This window comes from Mustela nivalis (genome assembly GCF_964662115.1).
Source record: "Mustela nivalis genome assembly, chromosome: 1".
Lineage (NCBI taxonomy): Eukaryota > Metazoa > Chordata > Mammalia > Carnivora > Mustelidae > Mustela > Mustela nivalis.
The window spans coordinates 17,630,083-17,653,108 of record NC_139020.1 but is presented as its reverse complement, the minus strand read 5'-3'; the positions used below and the strand labels follow the sequence as shown (position 1 = coordinate 17,653,108).

At 41.5% G+C, this 23,026-nt stretch overlaps 1 protein-coding gene across 6 annotated transcripts in view; it reads right to left on the bottom strand.

Moving 5' to 3' along the window:
- The window catches only part of APP (amyloid beta precursor protein), a 262,818-nt gene that overhangs the window by 177,814 nt on the left and 61,978 nt on the right, over nucleotides 1-23,026 (bottom strand). For all 6 annotated transcript variants that reach the window (XM_082694233.1, XM_082694234.1, XM_082694235.1 and 3 more), the window contains exon 3: nucleotides 5,496-5,625. In XM_082694233.1, coding sequence (XP_082550359.1) covers nucleotides 5,496-5,625 — 130 coding nt within the window. The remainder of the gene's footprint in view (nucleotides 1-5,495; nucleotides 5,626-23,026) is intronic.

Sequence of the window (23,026 nt, the reverse complement as noted above, 5' to 3'; positions counted from 1 at the left end):
TTCTCAGCTTGGCACAATGAACATGCATTGCTTTTGTAATCAAGAAATTTAAGCACAGTTATAATTCTTAGCACGTCCTACAAAGGAAAATTCCCATTAACCCCACACTATTCATTTCTCAATGCATCGCCAAGAATTACTGGACCCGTACCACTGCAAATAAACTGAGATTTCTTTTCTGTGCCTAGCGTCTGGGGCCTGCATCAATGAATTTTGTGTTTTAATAAAGTAGTGACAGACAGAGCACCCCACAGGGCAAAGCAGGAGATTTTAAAAAACGGTAATTTTTAAAATAATAACTAATGTAACTTAATGACTCTTGAATATTAGTTCCAGTTTAAAAAAAAAAAAAGACAAAATTAAAGATATAACTAAGTAAATCATTCATGGTATCCTAGCTCTCATAACATGTTGTTCCAGAAAGAAGACAGCACAGCAGGTACAATAATTAAAACAAGGAGATGAAAGTCAATGGGAGCTGAAGACAACAAAGACCACTAATTGTTTCTTTCTAAAATTTGATTTATTTAAAACAACAACAACAACAACATTTTCAGCTCAATCTGGAGCCAATATAATTAGCACCAGTGGGGAGCCGGCAGAAAAGGAAGAGAGATTTAACCACTGGTCTTGGTAGATGACCTGTCAGAAGGAAATAATTTCTATACATTCTCCTACTTAACCCAATGTCCTTCCCCACTCCGAAGCAATCTACAGGGAAAATGTAATTTCTTCCCATTCAACAATCTGCCTTTAACAAATGTAGCTCTCATACACAAATTTGGAGGGAAAACAAAAAACAAGATCAAAGCCTTTTCTGAAGAATTAGTAATGATGAACGCTGCTTGTATGTGGTTGAAGATAAGAATGGAGACATTTTCTTTTAATCTGGCAGCATGGTACTTTTAAAACTAAAAAATATTTTCCCATAAGGACTTACTACTATCATATAAAGCTTATAAAGTACAACCACCAGTAGATAAAATAACAATTATTCTGTGTGTTCTTTAAAGCCTTTGACTTCTCTTTCAATTATCACTACCTGTTGATAGATATTGGCATTTTATGTGCTGATTTCACTGTCCATCTTTTCTCAATAAAAGTCATTTGTTTATTATAGAAATTAACAAATAAAACCAAAATCATCTGTAATCCCACTCTTTGTAAAGAAACACTGGTAAGATTTCTTTTCCATGCATGTTTTCTTTTACATTATTGAGAATCAGACTCTATATACTGGCTTGGAAGTATGACACACTTGGAATGTTTGCTAGTCCCACACAAAAGACCACCTAAAAAGAAGCCTGTTATCTGTCCAGGAACAGTGAGGGATTAGCCTTCCCTGATGAAGAAACATTCAGGGATTCTGGCCATTCCTTATGAGAGCATGAAGGAGACAATCCTTAAAACCAGAACCAGGGGGGCGGCAGGGTGGCTCAGTGGGTTAAAGCCTCTGCCTTCGGCTCAGGTCATGATCCCAGGGTCCTGGGATCGAGCCCCACATCGGGCTTTCTGCTCAGAGAGATCATTCCCACAGTCCGTGTGTATATAACCCAGCACACGATCTCCCAGGGCTTCATAAGCAGTTGTAATGACGGACTGCAGAGGTCAATGAACAGGGGAGGAGGCACAGGTGCTGACCGGATTAACGGGCCAACACAGCTGGGCATTTACAAGATCCTAGTGTCTGCAATAGGAACGATACAAACGTTCTCCCATGCCCAGCCCCATTCTTAAATTTAGGAGTCTCGGGTAACATTCTTAGATATTGTTCTGCTGTATGGTATGTCTCAAGGGAAGTGTCATTCAGCATAAATCCAAAAAACTGCTCTGGTACATTACCTGTCAGAATATCCAAATACAAACTTTTCATACCCAAGAAGATTAAGATAGCTATAGATAATTCACACAACAGGAGACACCAAAAGACAAGGTATGACTGTCTTAAAACTTTACTAAAGCAATAAAATCCAAACTAGAGATGAATCAAATAACTTCAGTTTCTCACCTGACCATGTCTGAATAGTTTCCTGGTCATTACTACTTGTATGTTTGGAAAGCCTGAATATAAAATGAAATAGAATGACATTTAAGGTAACAATTCTCTAATTTCGAATTCTTTTGGAGTAAGCTATTAACCCACTTTTGCCCCCAGACATCGAGAGTGATCTGTCTTAGGCAATGCGCCCTACGCCCTGGATAGAACCAGGTGCAGAGCAGTGTTAGTTTCAGTGCTGGGTCTATTACACCAGGGAGAATAGTCATTCCTGCAGAAAAGGGCTGAGGGCTTTGCAAAGAAAATATTCTCCTTGAGTAATGACAATGATGTGCTTAATTCCACATGAGATAATTAATGAAACATTTCATACGACGAAGAGCTATCTTATATTCGGGTTCTAGAAGCACGATCAAAGGCAAGGGGTGAAAAGAGAAAGCCAACTCACTCTCAAGGGAGATCAGCAACCCGCGGAAGGAAAGTGTCACCAGCAACCTCATGCACTTTCTCCATCCAGACAAGGAATGCAAGATACTGTGGAGCAAGTATGCCTAAGACAAATACACGATCTGAAGAAAAACAACACAGTACACCACCGACCCTGCATCTGATAGAAAGGTCAAGAAGGGTGCATGCTAGGCATAACAGGCATTTTTCTCTCCTCAAGCTCTGTTTTGGGTTTTAATATGCTTAATGTTTAAGACAATTGTACTCTGTTCTCTAGGTAGCTCTTTTCTGAGAATTATCTTCAATAAAATTATGTCTTTCATCTGAAGGATAAATTCGGATATAGCCAAACTTCTGAAGTTTGAAGTGTACTTATTATATTAATGCTAAACACTAATTCTTTGTTCAAGCAGCAACTCATATGTAAGAATGCTGCTTATTACTACCATCAAGTGGAAAACATTATCATATGGAGACTGAGTCACAACTGTCACCTTTATGAACACAACGTGGGTTGTGACTTTTAAAAAAACTGTTATCAATTGCCTCCCATTCACAGCCTTTCTTTCCTTTATGATCTGATTTGGTAAATCAGCTGGTTATCAGCTCCAAAACAATTTTTTTTGTGACCGTAACACTGGATTATGCATTGAAAGGTCCTGGACTTTGGTCCTATTTCTGCCACAAACACCCGTGCCAGGTAGACATTTAAGGTATCTCAGTATTTCTGCCTGTGAAGTGAGACCACTCAGGAGGAAACTCCGTCCTTGGTGTATAACACACTTTATCACAATAAAACATTTTGACAGTTAATCACTGCATTATCATAAAATCTTTTGACTTCCTATTTAGATCTAAAGACATTTCATATATCTTTTCTTCCTTTTGACAGTATTTTTTTCCCTTGGAGTTTTAATTCACTCTTCCATGGGACGGGGCATGGAGTAGGGCAAAGAGAACAGCTGGGAAGGAGGAGACAATTAATTTAGGGTCACAGGAAATTTGAGGTCAAAGGAAATTTGCCACCACTAAGCCATGCCATTGTGGTGAACTGCAATCATAATGTGGATTCTATTGTTTTGTCAATGCTGACACTTCTGAGTAGTTATGAAGCGGGAAGATCTTAAGCAAAATGTAAAAACAGATGCAGTTGTGAGTGACCTATCAGGTGTCATCAGCAATGAAGCTCATGTCAAGACCTACTACCGGGGCCCCTGGGTGGCTCAGTGAGTTAAGCTTCTGTCTTCGGCACAGGTCATGATCTCAGGGTCCTGGGATTGAGCCCCACATTGGGCTCTCTGCTCAGCAAGGAGCCTGCTTCCCCCACCCTGCCTTCTGCTCTGCCTACTTGTTCTCTCTCTCTCTTTCTCTATCAAATAAATAAATAAAATCTTTAAAGGAAAGAAAGAAAGAAAGATCGACCTGCTACCTGGTTCCCAGTGAGCGTTATGTCCTAAACAAAATGTATCTGAAACATTTCACAGAATGGGTGAGAACCAAAAGAAACAGATCATTAACAAGACCTCACCTAATTAACTGGTTCATAATCTACTTCCCAATGTACACTGAATTAGACGGTCTCTTGGCCTAATAACTAAACTGGCTTGAAATACAGATCTGGGGCACCTGGGTGGCTCAGTGGGTTAAGGCCTCTGCCTTCAGCTCAGGTCATGATCCCAAGGTGCTGGGATCAAGTCCCACATCGGGCTCTCTGCTCAGTGGGGAATCTGCTTTCCTCTCTCTCTTTCTCTGCCTGCCTCTATGCCCGCTTGTGATCTCTGTCTGTCAAATGAATAAATAAAATATTTTTTAAAAAAAGAAAAGAAAAGAAATACACAGTTCCTGGAGACAGCTGACCTCTATATTTAAACATTACTTATCTTCATCTTATTAAATCTTCAGTTTTTAACCAGTTAGACAGAAAAGGGTTAGAGGCCTTGTAAAGTATTTAAGAATAAGGAAGAAGGAGGAACCACGAAACTCTTGAATTATCAAATGTTTAAGAATCTGGTTTTCCACACTCTCCTCATCCATTCCATTGTGAGTAGTAAAACTTAATGAAAACTTCACTCTAATGGCCAGTGTTTTCCATTAATGTCTTAAATTATGGACACGCACGAACAGTAATCAGTACATATGCTATTACAGCATTCACATTTAAGCAAGTATTATACAGATCTCTAGAATCTTCCACATGTATCCTAAGTTTGCTGTTGGAACTTTTTAAAAAAGAACCCTTTTAGTTTTTACAAGAAGTCACTGGAATGTATGTCCGTATTTGTCCACAGTCCCTCTGTATAGATCTCTACGTTCTCATTTACAACCATGCAAGCTAGCAGACCAAATGCTGATTTCCACACTGCCTGGTTACACAAAAGTATCAACTAGGAAGAGACTACTTACCAAGTCAGATTAAATATGGAGCATGACAGAGTTTCCAGAGGAAAAAGTATGACATCCCACTAAACAGCTCAATTTTTCAAATCAAAAGCGGAAGTAAAATTTGAGGTTGGTAAGAGAAACACACATTTAAACCTTCGTGATCTAACTGCTTCCTCCAGTTAGATATAAGCAGAAAAGAATTCCCCAACTCTGCATCCAACTATTCCAAGTGGAGTAATCGGGTTGTTTCAAGAAAGAGATTCCGAAGAAATGAGCGGAATGGAGGAGTACCACATTAGGTTCTCTCCTACATGAAGTCTGTGTGAGAAAACACACAAGGCCCTAGTTCTCCAAGTCTAGAGAGTTGGTGTGCATGAGAATCACCTATGGGATTCGGTAAAATGAGGATTCCCCAGACCCTTCCATGTAGCCACTAAGGAATCGGTCTAAGACTCCATAGTTTTAATAAACATTTTAGGCAAATTCATTCTGAGGCAGGATGCCCAAAATGCTGTTCCTGCGCTGTCAGAATACAGGATACCTTCAGAGTCCAAAAAACAGTCCATTCCAGAGCGGCAGAAAGAAAAGGCCTATCTGATCTAATGAGCACATCCTTCTTCTCCATCCCCGAAGACCAGAGCAACCAGTGTGTGCCCCGCGGCCAGCTCACCTAAGCAGCGGTAGGGGATCACGATGTGGGCGTGGGTCTTGCACTGCTTGCGGCCCCTCTTGCACCAGTTCTGGATGGTCACTGGTTGGTTGGCTTCCACCACGTTGGTGATCTGCAGTTCAGGGTAGACCTGGGCGAGCACACAAAAAGGGGAAGGGTTACTAGCGGCAGACCCCTCCTCAACCACAGCTGTTGTTCTCAGGCACCGCAATCTCGCAGCTTTTGTGCTGATCTAACTCCGATCGAGCTTAAGAAATTCCAGGGAAAGAAAACGATGCAGGTGACAAAAACCAAATCACCCCATTCAAAATATTGAGTGATATGACTTGGATTTTATTGTACCTTAAAATATTATTTTTTTCCCCTGGGGGAGATAAAATAAAAATGGGCAGGAGACCCTCTTATAAGTATAGGGTCATCTTAATGCAAAATTAAGTGGTGTGAGGATGTTAGTCTGTAATGTCCTAAATAAAGGTTATAGTAGATACTCCTGGGAATATTACCATTACTTAAATTTAACCCACCCCTATTTTACTAATTAAGCAAACATTTTATATACAGGATATGACATATAGCAGCTTTCTAAATAAAAATCTTCTCTTTATTCAAAGTAATTTATGTAAGTATCATTTGTTGGGGTGTCTGGGTGGCTGAGTCGGTTAAGCCTCTGCCTTCAGCTCAGGCCATGATCTCAGGGTCCTGGGATCGAGCCTCATTATCGGGCTCCCTGCTCAGTGGAGAGCCTGCTTCTCTGCTCTGCTTCTGCTGCTCCCCGCTGCTTGTTCTCTTTCTCTCTCAAATAAATAAATAAATAAATAAATAAAATCTTTAAAAAAAATGTCAAGCAGTTATCATGGGTGTCATTTAGATAAAGAACTGCATTCATGAAACTCTTCGCTTGATAACTAACTACAGCTCTTTGCTTTGGTTATGGATCTCAATAGGGCACAGTGCTTACTAAGTGCTTGGAATGAAACATGAAACTGAATCAACATAAAATATATTTGTCCAATACCAAATCTATTAATAGTAATGAGTAGGGATGTGAAAGAAAAAAATAAAAAACATAAATATCTTTCTAAACTACACTTTGCACTTTGCTAGGATTACTGTTGTGCCAAATGAAAACAATCAAGAGAGACAAGCCTAAGGGAAGCAAGGCTGTAAGCAAGGGAATGGTTGGAGTGATGGACTCTAAAATCTTAAGTGGGAATTAGGAAGGTGGGATACATGCTTAAAGACTGTAGTATCAACGAGTCCTGGTGGGGGCTACAGAATTTCGGCATAAAGGCACCAAAGAAATTGAGGTGGTTACAAGTGGTACTTGGAGCGTTGGAGAGTTGAGAGATGCAAGATCTCGGAGGACTTACATCACTGGCAATTTCAAGAAGCAGATTACAGCCAGGGGAGGGAATGGCTGATGGCACGCGAGAACTCTACCCCTGAACCACCAATGCGGGAATGGCTGATGAAGAACTATGATGGCAGCAAGATCACTGGCAGAAGGAATCGTCAGGGAACTGGGAAACAGGCATCTTGGGAGGATCCTGGAGGCTGGCATTGTTTGGGTGACAGAAAGCCAAGAGCTACACCCTTCGAAGATGGAGGGGGAATGCCGCTGAGGTGGAGAGAGGTCTCCAGACTCCCCAAAAGACAGAAGAGCAAGGTGCCCTGGCTCAGGAGCCCGTACCTCACAGTTGGGGCCGGCAGTGTTATAGGGAGGAGGGGGAAGAATGGTCGGGAAGTGAAGATGAGGAGGAAGGAGGCACAATGCCAGCAGGACTGTTAGGAAAGAACTTCTACCAGTGGAGGCTTCAGGGGAAGCAACGCTTGTGAGGAGAACCAGGTTTCTGAGCAAGAAAACAACATCCGCAGCGTGGGCTATGGATAAGGAGAATGTCGCTTAGGATTGTCTGTAGCAATCAGAAGGCTTGCCCACGATCCTGTCTTTACTTCAACTGTTGATATTTTATTCATTGTGGGTTGGGGGCCATTGATTCAGATTTTTAAAATACGGCATTAAAATATTATGTGACTCCGGAGTGCCTCATTCACCACACCCATCCCTGAGATATATCAGTTAAAAATAAATAAATAAATAAAGCACTGAGAACAGATAAAAGCTGGTCCGTCTGGACAGTGGATGATTCAGCACCAAAAAGAAATGAACCATTAAGCCATGAGGAAACCCGAAGGAATCTTAGATGCACACGACCAAGGGAAAGAGGCCAAGGTGAAGAGGCTTCATCCATACTGTACGATTCCAGCTCTGACATTCTGGGAAAGGCAAAGCCATGGACAGAGAAATGATTAGTGGGTACCAGGAGTTCGAGGGAGCGAGGGACGAAAAGGAGGAGCCACAGAGGATTTTTAGTGCCATGAAATTATTCTATGACACTATGATAGTAAATGCAGTCATTGTACGTTCGTCCAAACCTGGAGCTTGTACAGCACCAGGAACTAAACCCTACTGGAAACTCTGGACTCTGGGTGATTATGAGGTCAGTCTCAAGTCATCACGTGGAACAAATATACCCGCTGCGGTGAGGGATGCTGATGTTGGGGGAGGCGGGACAAGAGAGGGGGGGGAGTCGGTGGGGACAGGGGATATGTAAGAAATCCCTGTGCCACTTCCTCGGTTTTGTTGTGAACTTAAAATTGATCTAAAAAATAATGTTTATTTTTTTTAATCAAGATTTTATGTATTTATTTGACAGGGAGTGAGAGTACAAGCAGGGGGAGCAGCAGAGGGAGAGGGAGGAATAGTCTCCCCACTGAGCAGAGCTGGATGTGGGGCTCCACCCCAGGATGCTGGGATCAGGACCTGAGCCAAAGGCAGATGCTTAACTGAAACATCCAGGTGCCTCATAAAGTCTGTTTTTTTTTTTTTTAATTAAAAAATAAACATTGTAGTGCAGGATAAATCCAGTGGGAGAGGTATATGCGGTAAGAACACACAAATCAGGATATCTGAATCAGAACCCTGGGATGGATACCAAGAAAGCTACTCTTCAAAAACACGGCCAGTTAACGTAGCTGGAAATGGAAACAGCTACCTCCCTTTATTTTATTTTGTTTGTAAGTATCCTAACACCTTACTGCATGCGTTTCGGTCACGGATAATGCTCAACTTGAAAATGCCACTAAAAATTTAATATCTCCATGGCTTTCTTCCATATAATGAAAGGTGAAGTGGCTCTTTGTACAGGATATAATTCTCCCGCCACCTTTCCTTGTTTATTAGATCACAAAAGTACAGCACTTGTGAGTCATAAACTCCATGACACTGGAGAGTTTGCCCTGAGGGACACGACTTGATGTGCCTTAAAGTGTGAGTTGCTGCATTTTTCTTAAGGGGTTCTAGCAGCCTCTTCACAGAAATACTACCCTGCTGAGAATGTTCTCCGGAGCTTTCAGTTTTCTGTAAACACTGTGGCAGGCACGGACAAGTCACACTATTTTCTTTTTAATTGCAAGCCAAAACCAAACAATAAACAAACAAAAAAACAACCATTTGCAGGGTACAAACCGGAAAGCAGGAAAGGAAGGAAGGACACACCGCACACCATCTTCAGTGTCTGATAGTCATGTTGGGGCAACAGAGCAATAGCTCACTCCGCTGGGAATGTTCTAGTGGACAGAATTGCATACTGACAAATTAAAATCAGGGAAAACAAGGCTTTCCCCAAGATCACCAGGGCTGCAGAAAGTGATCAGCCAAACACAGAATTTACTTCCGGTTCCTACCATGAGATCCTAGAGCACTTGTGTTCTTCCCTGTGCTTTGACTCTCTCTCCAGAATACCGACAGGGTCGGCTGTTACTATGCAGGTGGAGGAGGAGATCACAAACCCTGAACCTGTAGAAATCCCATGCGCAGTGTACCCCAAACCTGATTTACCTATTTTTCAGAGACAAGGAGTTCTGAGTTTGGATCTGCCAAAGATAATAAAATTCTGCTGTTCTAAAGTCAGGAGGTTTACTTTAGAAGAGGGAAGAACATCAACAAGACAAGTATCAAAATTTCTTTGAAAGCGCAAAGAAAGTCCCAGGGAGTCCACAGGCACATACAAGCCCCAACTCAGAAACAGAAACAAAACGACACAATGAAAAAAACACATCAAAGTTTCTGACTAAAAATGCAAGTCCCAGACACCTAGTTTTTTTATTAAGCATCTCTAGTAGGTGACCAGAGACAACCATTTTAATGTTATGAGACAAGCATTTTATGTTGAAAAATAGCATAGCTTACAGGTTTAGGCAAGAATAAAAATTAATGAGATCCGCCAAGATGTTCGTGGCTAGTGAAGTCCCTGACTTTTAACCATGACTCATTAGTAGTATCAGTTCATTGTTTTACATTTTCTTTGTAGCATCTCAAATCTCAACATAAAAAAATAACGATAGCTGAGCTCCTTGGGCCATGTGCTGCTTTCCAACACAGGTAATACCCATATTGCTAACACAACAAGCATTACTAATAACTTGCTAGGGTAGGATTAGCAAGTGAGTTTTTATATGGCCTCTCTCTTTTCTGAAACGTTTCCTGTGTGAACCCCATATATGAGCAACTATTTTCTTGATTAATTAAAAAAAAAAAATGTAGGCCACTATAGCTATCTGAGTAAACTCTTAAAACAGAAGCAAATCTAGGTCTGTGTCAGTTACGTGAATAGTACACTGTTCTCGGTTCCTACAAATCTTCCTGAATCACAGCTACCCAGAGCAATCGCTGTATAAATACAGTGTGCTCCACACACACTCCTACTTAAGACCCTTCCAGCACGTTCCAGATGCCCAAGCCTATTAGGGTGCCCCCTGTGTCATGGACAAACCGCCCCCACTCACAGTGTAATGCAATGTTAATCCCTCTCTCCACTTCAGGAATGCTTTATGGTATTTACCACAGTGTGCCTCACATTCGGGTTAAGGACACATGTATACCTCTTTCCCAGGGGAAAATGCACTTTCCGGAAGGGCAGGAAACACAGTTTGGCACCCCAGAGCCTTCCTATGGTTCTCCACGTTCATTACCTTTGGCTGAAGGCTATCAGGAAGCTGCCAGCTCCCTCTCCCTCTCTGTGGGCTCCAGCCCCCCCACCTTCTGAAGACGTCCTCATTAGTGGCCATGTTTTAACTCTGCAGTTCTGTCCCTGTAGCTAATTAGAGTCCGAGGAAAGCAAACTAAATCGCATTCTCTTCCTCCAAGAATTAATACACACAGGCTCCAGGCAGACACAACACCCGGCTGGTAGGAAAAGTCATCATCAGAGACGGTGGGGATCTCAAAACCTGCAGGCGGAGGGCAGCAAGGCGCCTGCAAGCGGCAGCTGGCCTAGGGCATGAAAAAGGAAGATGTGCACACAGAGAGAAGCTACGGTGAGAAAGGCAGGCACAAGAGCCCAAGACAGAGAGACAAGGCAGAGGAGCAGACAGGGAACCGCTGAGTGAGGCATGGCACGGCCCCTCCAAACTTTGTGGACTTTGGTTTCCTCCAACTGAACAAAATCCAAAAAGGCCCCAACTCAAATACTGGTTCACAAGTACCCTCTCTTTGATCCCCTCAATCTCTGAATCCAAAGCATTTTATCTTTCATCTGTTGCCTACCCCCTTCTGCCTTCCATTACGGCCCTGTGCCTTTCTGTCCTTTAGAACACACACTCCCTGAAGGCAGGGACAAAGCAATTCATCTTCATGTTCACGTACCTGCGGCCAACACTGTGATAGCACAGCAAGTGCCTGATAAATACGTAATGGTATTTCTGCTTAAGCTCAGAGTCCATTAATTATAGGGAAATTCAGGATATATTAAACCCCCATCAGGGATTTTCAATGTATCCCTTAAATGAATAATCTAATTGTATAATATTATAGTTGGACTATGAGCACTTGAGAAAAATAAGCATCTCAACACCCTCCAATATTATTCTCCCAAGTATGATGTGGCAACTTATATAAATAATAGCCTCATATAAGAGGCAGTGGATTATGATTGATAAATACACAGCTAAAAAAGATGCTCAGGAAGAACTAAAAGTCAGGATCTTACTTTGACCGAGGAGACCCATCCAGCGGGTCCAGGAACCCGAAAACGGCTTATTCTCTTGGTTAAAGAAGTATCTTTTATCATTAAAGCAAAGGTATGAGTACATAAATTCAACTTTGAAAAAAAAAAAAAAAGAGAAAGTTGAAGCAATTCAAAATATTGACAGCAGGGAAAGAAGAATAAAAAGAATCTTAGATCCACATTAGACTGTCATAGTTGGTATCCCCTCACTACGGAAGAATATCTTAAAACCCGGTCACCATCAGCATACTTTTTCACTCTAAATTTTAAAATTCTAAAGTCTCTCTCTCTCCAAACTGGAAATATATAAATCTCAGACAAGATAACTTTTAAGTTGTTAAATATGCAAAGCAAGAAAAGACACTGATGATATTTAAGAAAGCCAAGAACATGTAGTTACATACATAAAATATAAAAAGTATAAAAATCGTTAAGACATATGTTGTTAGAGTCCTCCAGAACTTTCCTCTGCTCCCAATAATTAAAGCAAATGGGGGAATCCCTTCTTGTCCCTTTTGCAAACAGATCACCTGAGACAAGCAACTAATACTAACATTCCTCCTTATACACAACTAAATTCCAAATGGTCAAGGATGTTCAAGACCACAAAATCAGATGCAGTTAGGAAAAGGCTGAAAACAGAGTTAATGGTCATGGTAAAAAAAAAAAAAAAAATTTGCTGCAAATTCTAAGGACAAATTGCTTACTGTTCCTTCTAGTCTACTGACTTTTGAAATCAACTTCTGACCAAATTCTCTAAGAGATTTCTTGTTGGGAAAAAAATGTTGGAAATTATGTAGTGGTGATAAAATTATGTTTTAAACATACAAGTATGAAAATAAATAACACGAAGCTTTGATTTGTCTTAAATCAATTTACAGTGCAGCAAAGGGGACCAGCAGCACATCTGCAATCAGGGGCTTGCCAAAAATAATGCAGAGCACGAAGGAGGCAAGATAGAGCACATGCATTCCAGACTTATCTAGGAATAAGATTAGATCTTATAATTACTGAAGTTGAGTGATAGGTACTTTGAGCATTCATTACGGTATCCTTTTACTTTTATATGTGCTTAAATTTTTGAATTAAAAAAGAATTAAAAGTAACAAAAACAGCAACAACAAACCAGTCCAGTGGAAACCGAGTCAAATTTCTAAATTTACAAGTGACAAAACAAATTCAAACACAAAGATCGAACTGCCATGTCTGACTGCAGTTAGCATGGATGAACAAAGAATCAGAAACTCCACAGCAGGGGCGCCTGGGTGGCTCAGTGGGTTAAAGCCTCTGCTTTTGGCTCAGGTCATGATCTCAGGGTCCTGGGATGGAGCCCTGCATCGGGCCCTCTGCTCAGCAGAGAGCCTGCTTCCTCTTCTCTCTCTCTCTCTAACTACTTGTGATCTCGGTCTGTCAAATAAATAAATAAAATCTTTAAAAAGAAAGAAAGAAAGAAACTCCACAGCAAAGTGACACAGAGGTCATCGTGAGATATTTTCATCTGAAACCTCTACTACTAATTTCCTTTTCAAAGAATACAATCCAAGAGGAGAATAAGAAAAATAAAATAATGGAGGGTTTCCCAAGTGCCGGAATCATCACAAATGTTTTCTGTGTAGCAAGCAAGGCACGTAATTCTCCATCAATCAGCAATCGCCCCACTGCACAGAAGAGCAAACTGATGGAGCAGGAATAAACCAAGGTCAGTGCCATTGCTGAGCACGCAAGGGGCGTTAACTACAAGTTTTAAGTACGTTTTCAATTCAGTGTCTCAACCAAAACAAAGGTATGCCCCAGACAATACAATTTCTGTTCCTGGATGAAAAGAACATAACTTACTTTCTCCTTTACAATCTTCTGTAATGCAAAAAAAAAAAAAAAAAAAAAAAAAAATCGTATCAAACTGCTTTCAGCATAAATTCCATTAATAATGTGAGGGATTCTGGGAACAGAATAATGAATCTGACTGAGAAAGGGAAATGCAAACCAAAACAACGGTCCCTGCTTACGACATTGTGGGGTGCCGAAGGGTAACAACAAGCAGCTGATGAAACCAGACTGCAACGTGGGAAGTGAGAGGCGGGCTAGGATTTCACAGTGATGACCTCATGCAAAAGCGAGGGACATAAAATGTTGCAAGGAATCGGCCTATTTCCCAATAATTTGGTCCCATCTGTTTCCGACACTGCATATATGTAGGTGTTCTATACATACACTCCCGTTCAGAGTTGGACTGTACTGTCAGAGAACCTCCTTCAATGGAGAAGACACTTACTCCAGAACTGCCGAATGTAGAAACAAGTGGCGGGGAGGGGGGTGCGTGGTGGGGACAATCACTAAAATAAACAGAACAGGACACGAATATGAAAACATCATCAGATAGGTACACACAGAACCTAGATGGTCACTCTCGGTCAGTTTATGGCAATTTAAAAAAATATCCAAAGTGTACAGCTTTACTAATCAACTCTACCTCAATAAAGAAAAGAGAAAAATAAATTATCGGAAAACACTTTCAGAAAATAAATTAATTACATGTGAAATATGAAGTCTACAGTATGACTATGCACCTAAAAATAAAAAGTATTACAGTATTATAATAGAAAAGCACCCAGTGTTCCTGCAAATATGTAATAACTGAGTATCCATTTGAGAAGGTGCTAGATGATAAGACGGACAAATGTTAAATTAAACATTAACTTGATTAAATGATAAACGTGTTAAAAAAAAAATCTAAACTTGGTTGCAACCTCTTTTATTTAGCTCTAAATCCTATGGTTTGTGCAAGCAATCCTTATAAGTACACAGACCACTAATGTGTAAGATATATCTGTTCTCATACACAGGCAGCCGGACAGCTCTATTTGCAAATTATTTCACCTAACAGGAATTTCTGGATCTTTCAAATACTGGAACACAATGCATATGTGCCTGTAATTTGTAGGTCAATTTTAAGTCTACAAAGGTGGATGGAACACACAACAAAATAATAGTAAAGGCCAAGAATGTATTCCGGCTTCTACTGCTTCACTGCGTATACATACAGTATGCCCTCAAAATTGGTTAGATTAAAAGAACCACATATAATGTTTGTTTTTGTTTTTTGTTTTTTTAACTTAAGTTTTAATGCCACAGTATTGTGGAACCAAGGTTGAGAGGTAATTCTTGATCTGGGACTCCCATGATTGGTTATAGTAGGAAGGTGGGAAAAGGAAATGGGTTTGTCCAACTTAACAAACAGGCTGATTTTGTTTTGTTCAGACACTGGTATGTCTGGTTCAGCGATCCTGTTAATTTGTAGACAAAACAACTGCTCATTTAGAGAAAGAAAATGAAAACAACAACAAAAATAAAACAGGGAACACACACACTGTTAGCTGTGGTAAACACTCTGGAAAAAGAAAGGATGCCCATAATCTAACTGAAGATTACAAGCAAAGCCAACTTTCCAGCTGAGAATCTCTGCCTCTGGCCGGCTTCACCTGTTCCAAACTCCCTCCAGAGATCTGTTTCCCCGGGTAGTTAGCGGAGTCAGCACCTGCTCTGGGCCCTATCCTTCCAAAGGTGCTGGGAATGGTAAGAATTCAGAGTGTGGCAGAGACTGTGTTTTCATTTCTCTCCTTAAGAAGGGGGTAAAGGGGGCACCTGGATGGCTCAGTGGGTTAAGCCTCTCCCTTCAGCTCAGGGCATGATCTCAGGGTCCTGGGATCGAGCTCCACATCAGGCTCTCTGCTCAGCAGGGAGCACTCCACCCCCACCTGCCTCTCTGCCTCCTTGTGATCCCTCTCTCTGTCAAATAAATAAATAAAATCTTAAAAAGAGGACGGGGGGGGGGGGGTGGGCGGGAATAGTCCTGGACTTCACAATTTCCTGTTTGACTCACAGTATTTAACTTCAACAGCACACACCTGTGTGTTCCTATCATCCAGCAAGGACATGGTCTAAGACTGATGAGGCAGCTTTCCTGGATTGCTCATGTGGAAAGAGAGCAAAGGCTGGACTAGAAAGGTCCATCTGTCTACTGAAGCCCATGTCCCCTCTTTACGGCACCTGACACCAAAGGCTCTTTATCAGATCATATTGCATACAAGGCGGACAAGCAGCATGATCCTTTGCAGACATCTTGAGATCAGAATCCACACCCCTTCCTAATCCAACCCACCCTTGGAGACAGGCTAATTTTTCTGAAAATGCCCTGACCACCAAACACTCATGCTAAGAAACAATCCACAGCTCTTATTTCCAGAATTAGACCTGAAATCCCCAGATTTATAATCAAGAACTTCTACTTTCCAATTCTCTGAATTCTCAAGTTATCCAATCATATATTTATAAGCTACTTATCAGCCAAGAATGGTGTCCCGCCACTCAGAAACACATGACACAAATCCTACTCTAAATAGTATTCAATAAATACGTGCTAAATTTGCCTGAATTAAATCTGGGAATGAACCATATTTTTGTTACCCTTCCAATTTTTTATTCTCCTATCCCAATGCCTTTGGTTTAAATAAAACAATGTGTTTTATTTTTCTTATATCTCATTTCATTCAAAAGAAAAGGGAAAATAAAATCTAAAAATTATAATTTTTGTTTCTAGGCTTTACTAACATGTTTCAAAGGGAATATTATTCTATCTATTTCTGTTCTATTTATAAGACTCCTTGTTCCTTAGAACAATGTAACAGTTTGGGTAATGTAACAGTTCATTAAGGCAAGTGGCCACTTTAGGCTGTTAAATGATGAATAATTCAAACAGTTATTTTCAAGTTGTTTCCGTCACGGCGGCACTTTCTGTGTCTCGTATCTAACAGGGGAAAGGAACCGTGTTCTACCACAGGACCACAGAGGAAAATAATAATTGAGCGAGTATCTGTTATGGTCATCGATTACAGCACACAAACCAGCCCAGAAGTTAGTAGCCTCAAATGATAAGCATTCAGATCATAAGCAATAAACTGTGTTGTCTCACACAGTTTCTGTGGTCTGGAATCTGGGAATGACACTGACGCCTACGGGCCCAGTCAAGATGCTGGCTGCGGTTACAAGAAGGCTTCATCTGGCTACAGGTTGTACTTCCCAATGGTTCCTTCTCATGCCAGACAAGCCAGTGCTGGCTACAGGGAGGGGGTGTTTGCTCCCCATCGCGTGCCCATCTCTGCAGTGCTGCTGGAGGGGTGCCAGGCAGATGGCAGAGTAGAAGGACCCCATCCCACATATACAACCAGATACCCCTCCCATCCAAGTCACGGTGCTGTTTAAGTGTCCTTACAACAGGACAGCTGGCTTTGCTATGGTAAATATATGCAAGCTTGAAGCCACGTCTTCATGAGTTCACCTCGCCACCATTTCTGTAACATCCTATGGGTTACAGAGGTCAGCCCTGCACAGGGTGGAGACCACACACGGTGTGAAGGCCAGAGCAAGGCAAGTTCCACTGGAAGACATCCTGGAGGTTGGCTGGCTACCACACCATATTTGAGAATGTCTCGCTATTCCGTGGTTTGACTGGGCAATTCTCCACATGGCGCTGCCGGCCAGCACACTGCAAGGAGGGCTACAAGACGCAGGCGGACATTGTGTACACGCCCGGTAGCTGGTACCACTCTCCAGGGTCTCGTCTTCTACGGGGCACTGGTGCCATCGTGGGTCCCCACCCTCATGACCTCATCTCGCTCTCATGAACTCCCCAAAGCCCCACCTCCCAAAACCATTGTGTTGTGGACATTAGGGTTTCAATACACGAAACTGGAGGACGCACAAACATTCAGTCCGTAGCAGTCCTCAATACCCATCTGATGAAGAAATGAAGGAAGACCCTCAAATGGGACTGACCGTGCTAATAAAAAACCACCACAACAAAAAGTAAGGAGATGCAAGTATTTGGATGATAACTCGTAACGATAATGATTCAGGAAAACTGGGCATTCATGGGTACCAAGATTCGGGGTTAAATGCAGATTAAACAAATACTCAGTTTAAACCCTAAGTTTCCAACTATCTTCCCAATCAAATCAGGAGGCAAACATGACAGTATTAGTAACAGAACACCAAAAACAGGGAACACAAACTGACAGGAATGAGAGATTATGAAGGACATGGACTAGATAATTCACCATCAAAATAATAGTATTTGACACACCATATTAAGTTAAGCATCCACAGATACAATGTGCAGCTACACAGGCAATCTTTTAGAAAAACAAATTTAACAAGTGAGTTAAATTGGTTAGCAAAAGGTCAAAATGAGGTCACGGTCATGAGCTCAGCCAGTTTCGTTTTGTCCTGCTAACAGCTGCCGCTCTGACTCAGCCAGCTGTCTCTAAAACATCTGTGTTTTGGTCACAAGAGGGACTGAGAACATAAAGAAAAAAATTATTCAACACTGCTAGGAGGAAAATAATCAGTAAATGAGTAGCACTGTAATTGGTAACTAACAGTACTGGTTTCTGCATTTTTTTTTTTTTTTTTTTTTAAGTATTTGCACCAAGGTGGCTCTGTGGCGCAATGGATAGCGCATTGGACTTCTAAGTATTTGCACCATGACAGAAATGCCTGGGTGGCTAAGTAGGTTGAGCCCCTGCCTTTGGCTCAGGTCATGATCCCAGGGTCTAGGATAGAGGCCCGCATCGGGCTCGTTGTTCAGCCAGGAGCCTGCTTCTCTCTCTACCTCTGCCTGCCACTCTGCCTGCTTATGTGCTTGTGCTCTCTCTCTGCCAAATAAATAAAATCTTAAAAAAAAATTGTTTTTTTTTTTAAGTATTTGCACCATGCAAGATGCCAGATGCCAGATGCAATGGATAAGTATCTTCAAGGTGCTGGACAAGAATGCCTGTGAACCCTGAACTCTATACTTAATTAAGCCATTGTTCAATAAGAATTTAGAAATAACTAAGATGACAGTCAACCAAAAAAAGAAAAAAAAAAAAAGGAATCAAAACAAGTGATACAGGAATAGAGATTCTTTAGTGGAAGGACTGGTGTAAATGATGAACCCAGTTAAAGACACAACCTGCCACTGTTGAGTATTATGGCAATGGAACAGATTGTAGTATTACAACTTTCAAGAATTTGGAATTACTACAACTTGCAAAACCTGTGAAAAGAGGAGACAGAGAAACTGTAGGTACATCTGGGTGGCTCAGTGGGTTAAAGCCTCTGCCTTCAGCTCAGGTCATGATCCCAGGGTCCTGGGATGGAGCCCTGCATTGGGCTCTCTGCTGGGGGGGGTGGGGAGCCTGCTTCCTCCCACCCCTCCCCCTGCCTGCCTCTCTGCCTACTTGTGATCTCTGTCAAATAAATAGATAAAATCTTTTAAAAAAAGAAAAAAAAGAAAAGAAAAACTGTAATTATTATTTTCCTTGGCTTTCTTATTAGAAAACCATTCAATACCGTCTAAAACAAAAACAGGGAGTCAAAAAAGGAATAAAGGAAAACAAATTTCAACAAAACACAGAAAAATTCAATCCTACAAAAGAAAACTATTTCTATTCATAAAAGAAAAATATTAGAATACTTACAAAGTAGAAAGTGGCAGGAAGACCTTAAAATATCCATAAGGAATCTTCCAGAGAGTTCAGGATGCACCATTCAATAAAAAATGCCAAAGAGGGTTTCAAAGTTCTGAGCAACCATCTCTCCACCCCACCCCAGTTTCTCAAAAGCCAGTTAAAGTCAGGACACACTACAAATTCCCTCAGCTACCCTCTCTCCAACCTATAACTTTTCTAATGCACTGTGTGTTTCTAAGCCTACTGTGTTGGGCTATGGTCATTATTCTATTTCAGCTCCATGCCGCTCACTCTTGTCTCCTTCCTAGCAAAAGCCCCTCTCCCCACATCCTGTGGCTCTGGCTGGGCTGTAAACAGGCCACACAACCTCAGGGTCATGGTGGACCAGTCCCAGTACTTAGTCCTTATGGATATGGTAATTCATCCGAAGGTAGGTGCGTGACCAAAAAAGCAGGGCCAACCAGAAACCCCACCTTGGAATTATAATGCACAATGGCAGAACCAAGTTGGGATGCCAAGCTAAGACAACACACTCCCAGAGCTACTGGGTGCCATCTTCCCAGGCTTCCGTCTTTGCAGGAGAAAACAAGGTGAACACACCAGAGAAAGGATAAGCAGAGAACAGCAGAGACCCCAACAGAGAAATTCCAGGCAGCACTGAGTCTCAGCACCAGGATCTAAGGATCCAGTTTTTGAGGATATTTTAAAAAATTCTCTAAGCTAACCACATCCCAAGATGCTTCCCATCTGTGGCAGAAAATATTCTCCATGGGTAAAATGTTTAGTGGGTTTCTGTCACTTAGCAACAGAAACTGCCTAATTAACTCACCCTTATAATTTTCCCCTTTTCTTCTTTCCAAGACTCAGCCTTATTCCCCGGATCTCATTCCTACCTAGTTCTTACAGATACTAGAGCCTACTTTTCTTATGACTGGACTTCTACACTCCCCACGGTTTAGCTCAGGCTTCCTTTAGCTTAAGTTCATTCCCTTTGGAAAACAAAAACAAAACCAAAACAACAAAGACACAACAGAAAACAAATCCTGTCCCCTTTCCTTGAACTGCCTTCAAGCTCTCTGCGTCTGGATCTTTCCTCAGAGAATGCACAGATGTCTTCACCATCCATTCATGTCATTCTTCCAGTAATCTACCGCAAACTGACTTGTCCCCAGCTCTTCCACTGAAATTGCTATCTTAAAGATCAACAGTGGCCTTTTATATGCCAAATCAAAATCTAAGTCACAATGCCTGTGACTTAAAAATGGGGATTACTGGGTGTCCCCAGCAGTAACTCCCAGGTGTCCTCTTCCAGAGCCCTAGAGGAAAAGATCTGATTCCAGAGTGTGTTCTTCTGACTGACTTGCTACTGACTGAGCTATCTGACAGCTCGGTAAGGGTAGATAATGTGGAAATCTGATAGCAGTGCAATGTGTCCTGCTCCATGCAATGCAGAATGGATGGGTCCTCTTCCTAGCCTTGTATGTGAACCTTGTTGGGTAAGGTATTTAAATCCCTCAGTCCACATCTGACCCATTTAAAAATCTTCCAGGTCACTTCATTAATTAAGGAACTGAATAAAACCTTTGATGTGTGTTCATTTGGCAAGAGTCAAGTTTTTGCATTGTCAAAAACTATGCTTCAACCTTTCAGTCTAGATCACACTTGCACTCATCACCTCATGTAGAAATTAACCCGGCTTGGCCTTCAGCACGTGATAGCTGCTGCCTCTGGTCCTGGGCCTCGGCCACTTGCCCTCCTCTGCTCATGGAATTCTTTCACACTTGTTCCCCTTAAATGTTGCAATTTGCCAAGATTCCTTCCCAGATTTTTCCCCAGAGGTACCATAAGGGTAAAAGGAGAGCAAGCACTTAGCAAGGTAGCGTAGCTACCTTGTTTTGTTATTGTTCAATAAAAGCTGGCATTAGCATCATCCACATTGTTGGGTTTGTTATCGCTGCAAGTATTCTACAAGCCTGTTCGTCTCTCTAGATCCCCTTTCAGGGACAGGTTCTGTGTTCCACTCATCATTGCCTCTTTAGCACCCAGAGATATAATGTTTGAGGGAGGGAGAGAACCACTGGGCTCTCGAAAGGCGTTCATTCATATTATCCCCTTACACTAAAATACTTTAATGAAAGAGGTATTTAAAGGCCCCAAGCAAGCCTTCCTCCCTGATTCCCAATCACCAGTAAAGTTCTGGTGGAAGGTCTTGGGGGGACTCCTCACGTCTGCTTCCCTTTCCCACTTGCCAGATGATGGCATCTGAAACCCTTATAGCCCAGAGTCGCTAGAGGTATGGGGTGCAGGGGGAGAGCAGCACAGTCCAATAGAAACAGAATGGAAATGTTATCACCTATGTAATTATAAATTCCATGGTAGCCACATTAAACAGTAAAAACAGGCGAAGTTCATACTAACCACATAGAATTTATAATTTAATAACATGAATATGAAGTTTAAATCAGTATATACAAAATATTTCAATATGAAATATGAAATTACTAATGTGCTATTTTATATTATTTTTTCATGTGAACTTTTAAAATACAGTGTTTATCTTACACTTTCAGCACACATTAGTTTGGACTAGCCACACTGTAAATGCTCAAAAGCCACACCTGGCTTGTGGCTACCTTATAGAACAGCACAGAGGGTCCTACAGAGAACACAGAAGCTAGCTATAGGGTCAGCATGATAAAGCAGGAGGAGGACTTTTTGAAATGCAAATCTACAGTCCTTCCCCTTCTTTAAAAAAGTAAAAAACACTTTCAATGACTTCCTGCTGTTATGGAAAAAAACAAATTCATTAAAATGGCTCACAGTCTGATGTCCAGGCCCTTTCTTACTTCTGTGGTGTGATGTTTGTCTAAACCATCTGAAGACTCTAGCCTGTGCACATAATCCTGGTGGGTGGTGAGCTGAGACAGGCAGGCACGACATACCAGCATTGCCAAGACAAAGGAGAAACAACCAAGAAGCTTACTCTCCTGTCCCATGGCTACCAACAATGTGGCAAAGTCTAGGACCCAGAAAAACCACCCTGTGGCTCAGCCCTAGAACAAACAACAAACTAAGACAGGAAGTGAAGCTACCCAGACATGAGTGGGATTTCTAAGTGGCGTGGGAATAAGGGTTGTTCTCAGGATCGTGAAAAGTAATTTTTATATGGTCATCATACAAATGTAAAAGCATCTGATTACTCATATAAGTGGCACTAAGGGAGGAAAAATAAGATGCAAACTAAGATACATGCATCAAATTAGCCATTCAACAGAAAAGGATGATGTGGTCAGCATCATTAACCGAATTCAGTTCTATCCTTTAAAAAATATATATATTTAATATTCAGAATGATTAATCTGTATGCATGTTCAGAAAAGTGCAGTGGTACAAAAAACCCTGTAAGCATGTACACAGAGTTCCAATTTATCAAACTCATAACTTACTACAAAACTGTCCCAGAGGAACTCTTGCACAGAATGTGAATATTATTTCCAAAATGTATATTTTAGAAATGTCCTGTCTGGGGCTCAGCAGGTTAAGCCTCTGCCTTCAGCTCAGGTCATGATCTCAGGGTCCTGGGATGGAGCCCGGCATCAGGCTCTCTGCTCAGCAGGGAGTCTGTTTCCTCCTCTCTCTCTGCCTGCTTGTGATCTCTCTCTGTCAAATAAATAAATAAAATCTTTAAAAAAAAAAAAGTCCTATCTGGACAAAAGGTAATTTCTTATCAATTCCTATTTTTTTTTTTAAGATTTATTCATTATTTTCAGGGGTGAGGGACAGATTAAGAGGGAGAGAGAAAGAATCCTTAAGCAGACACCCCACCAAGCATGGAGCCTAGTGGTAGGACTTGATCCCATGACTTTGAGGATCATGACCTGAGCTGAAATCAAGAGTAAGACGCTTAACTGACTGAACCACCCAAGCACTTCACTTTCAATCCCTATTGAATAAA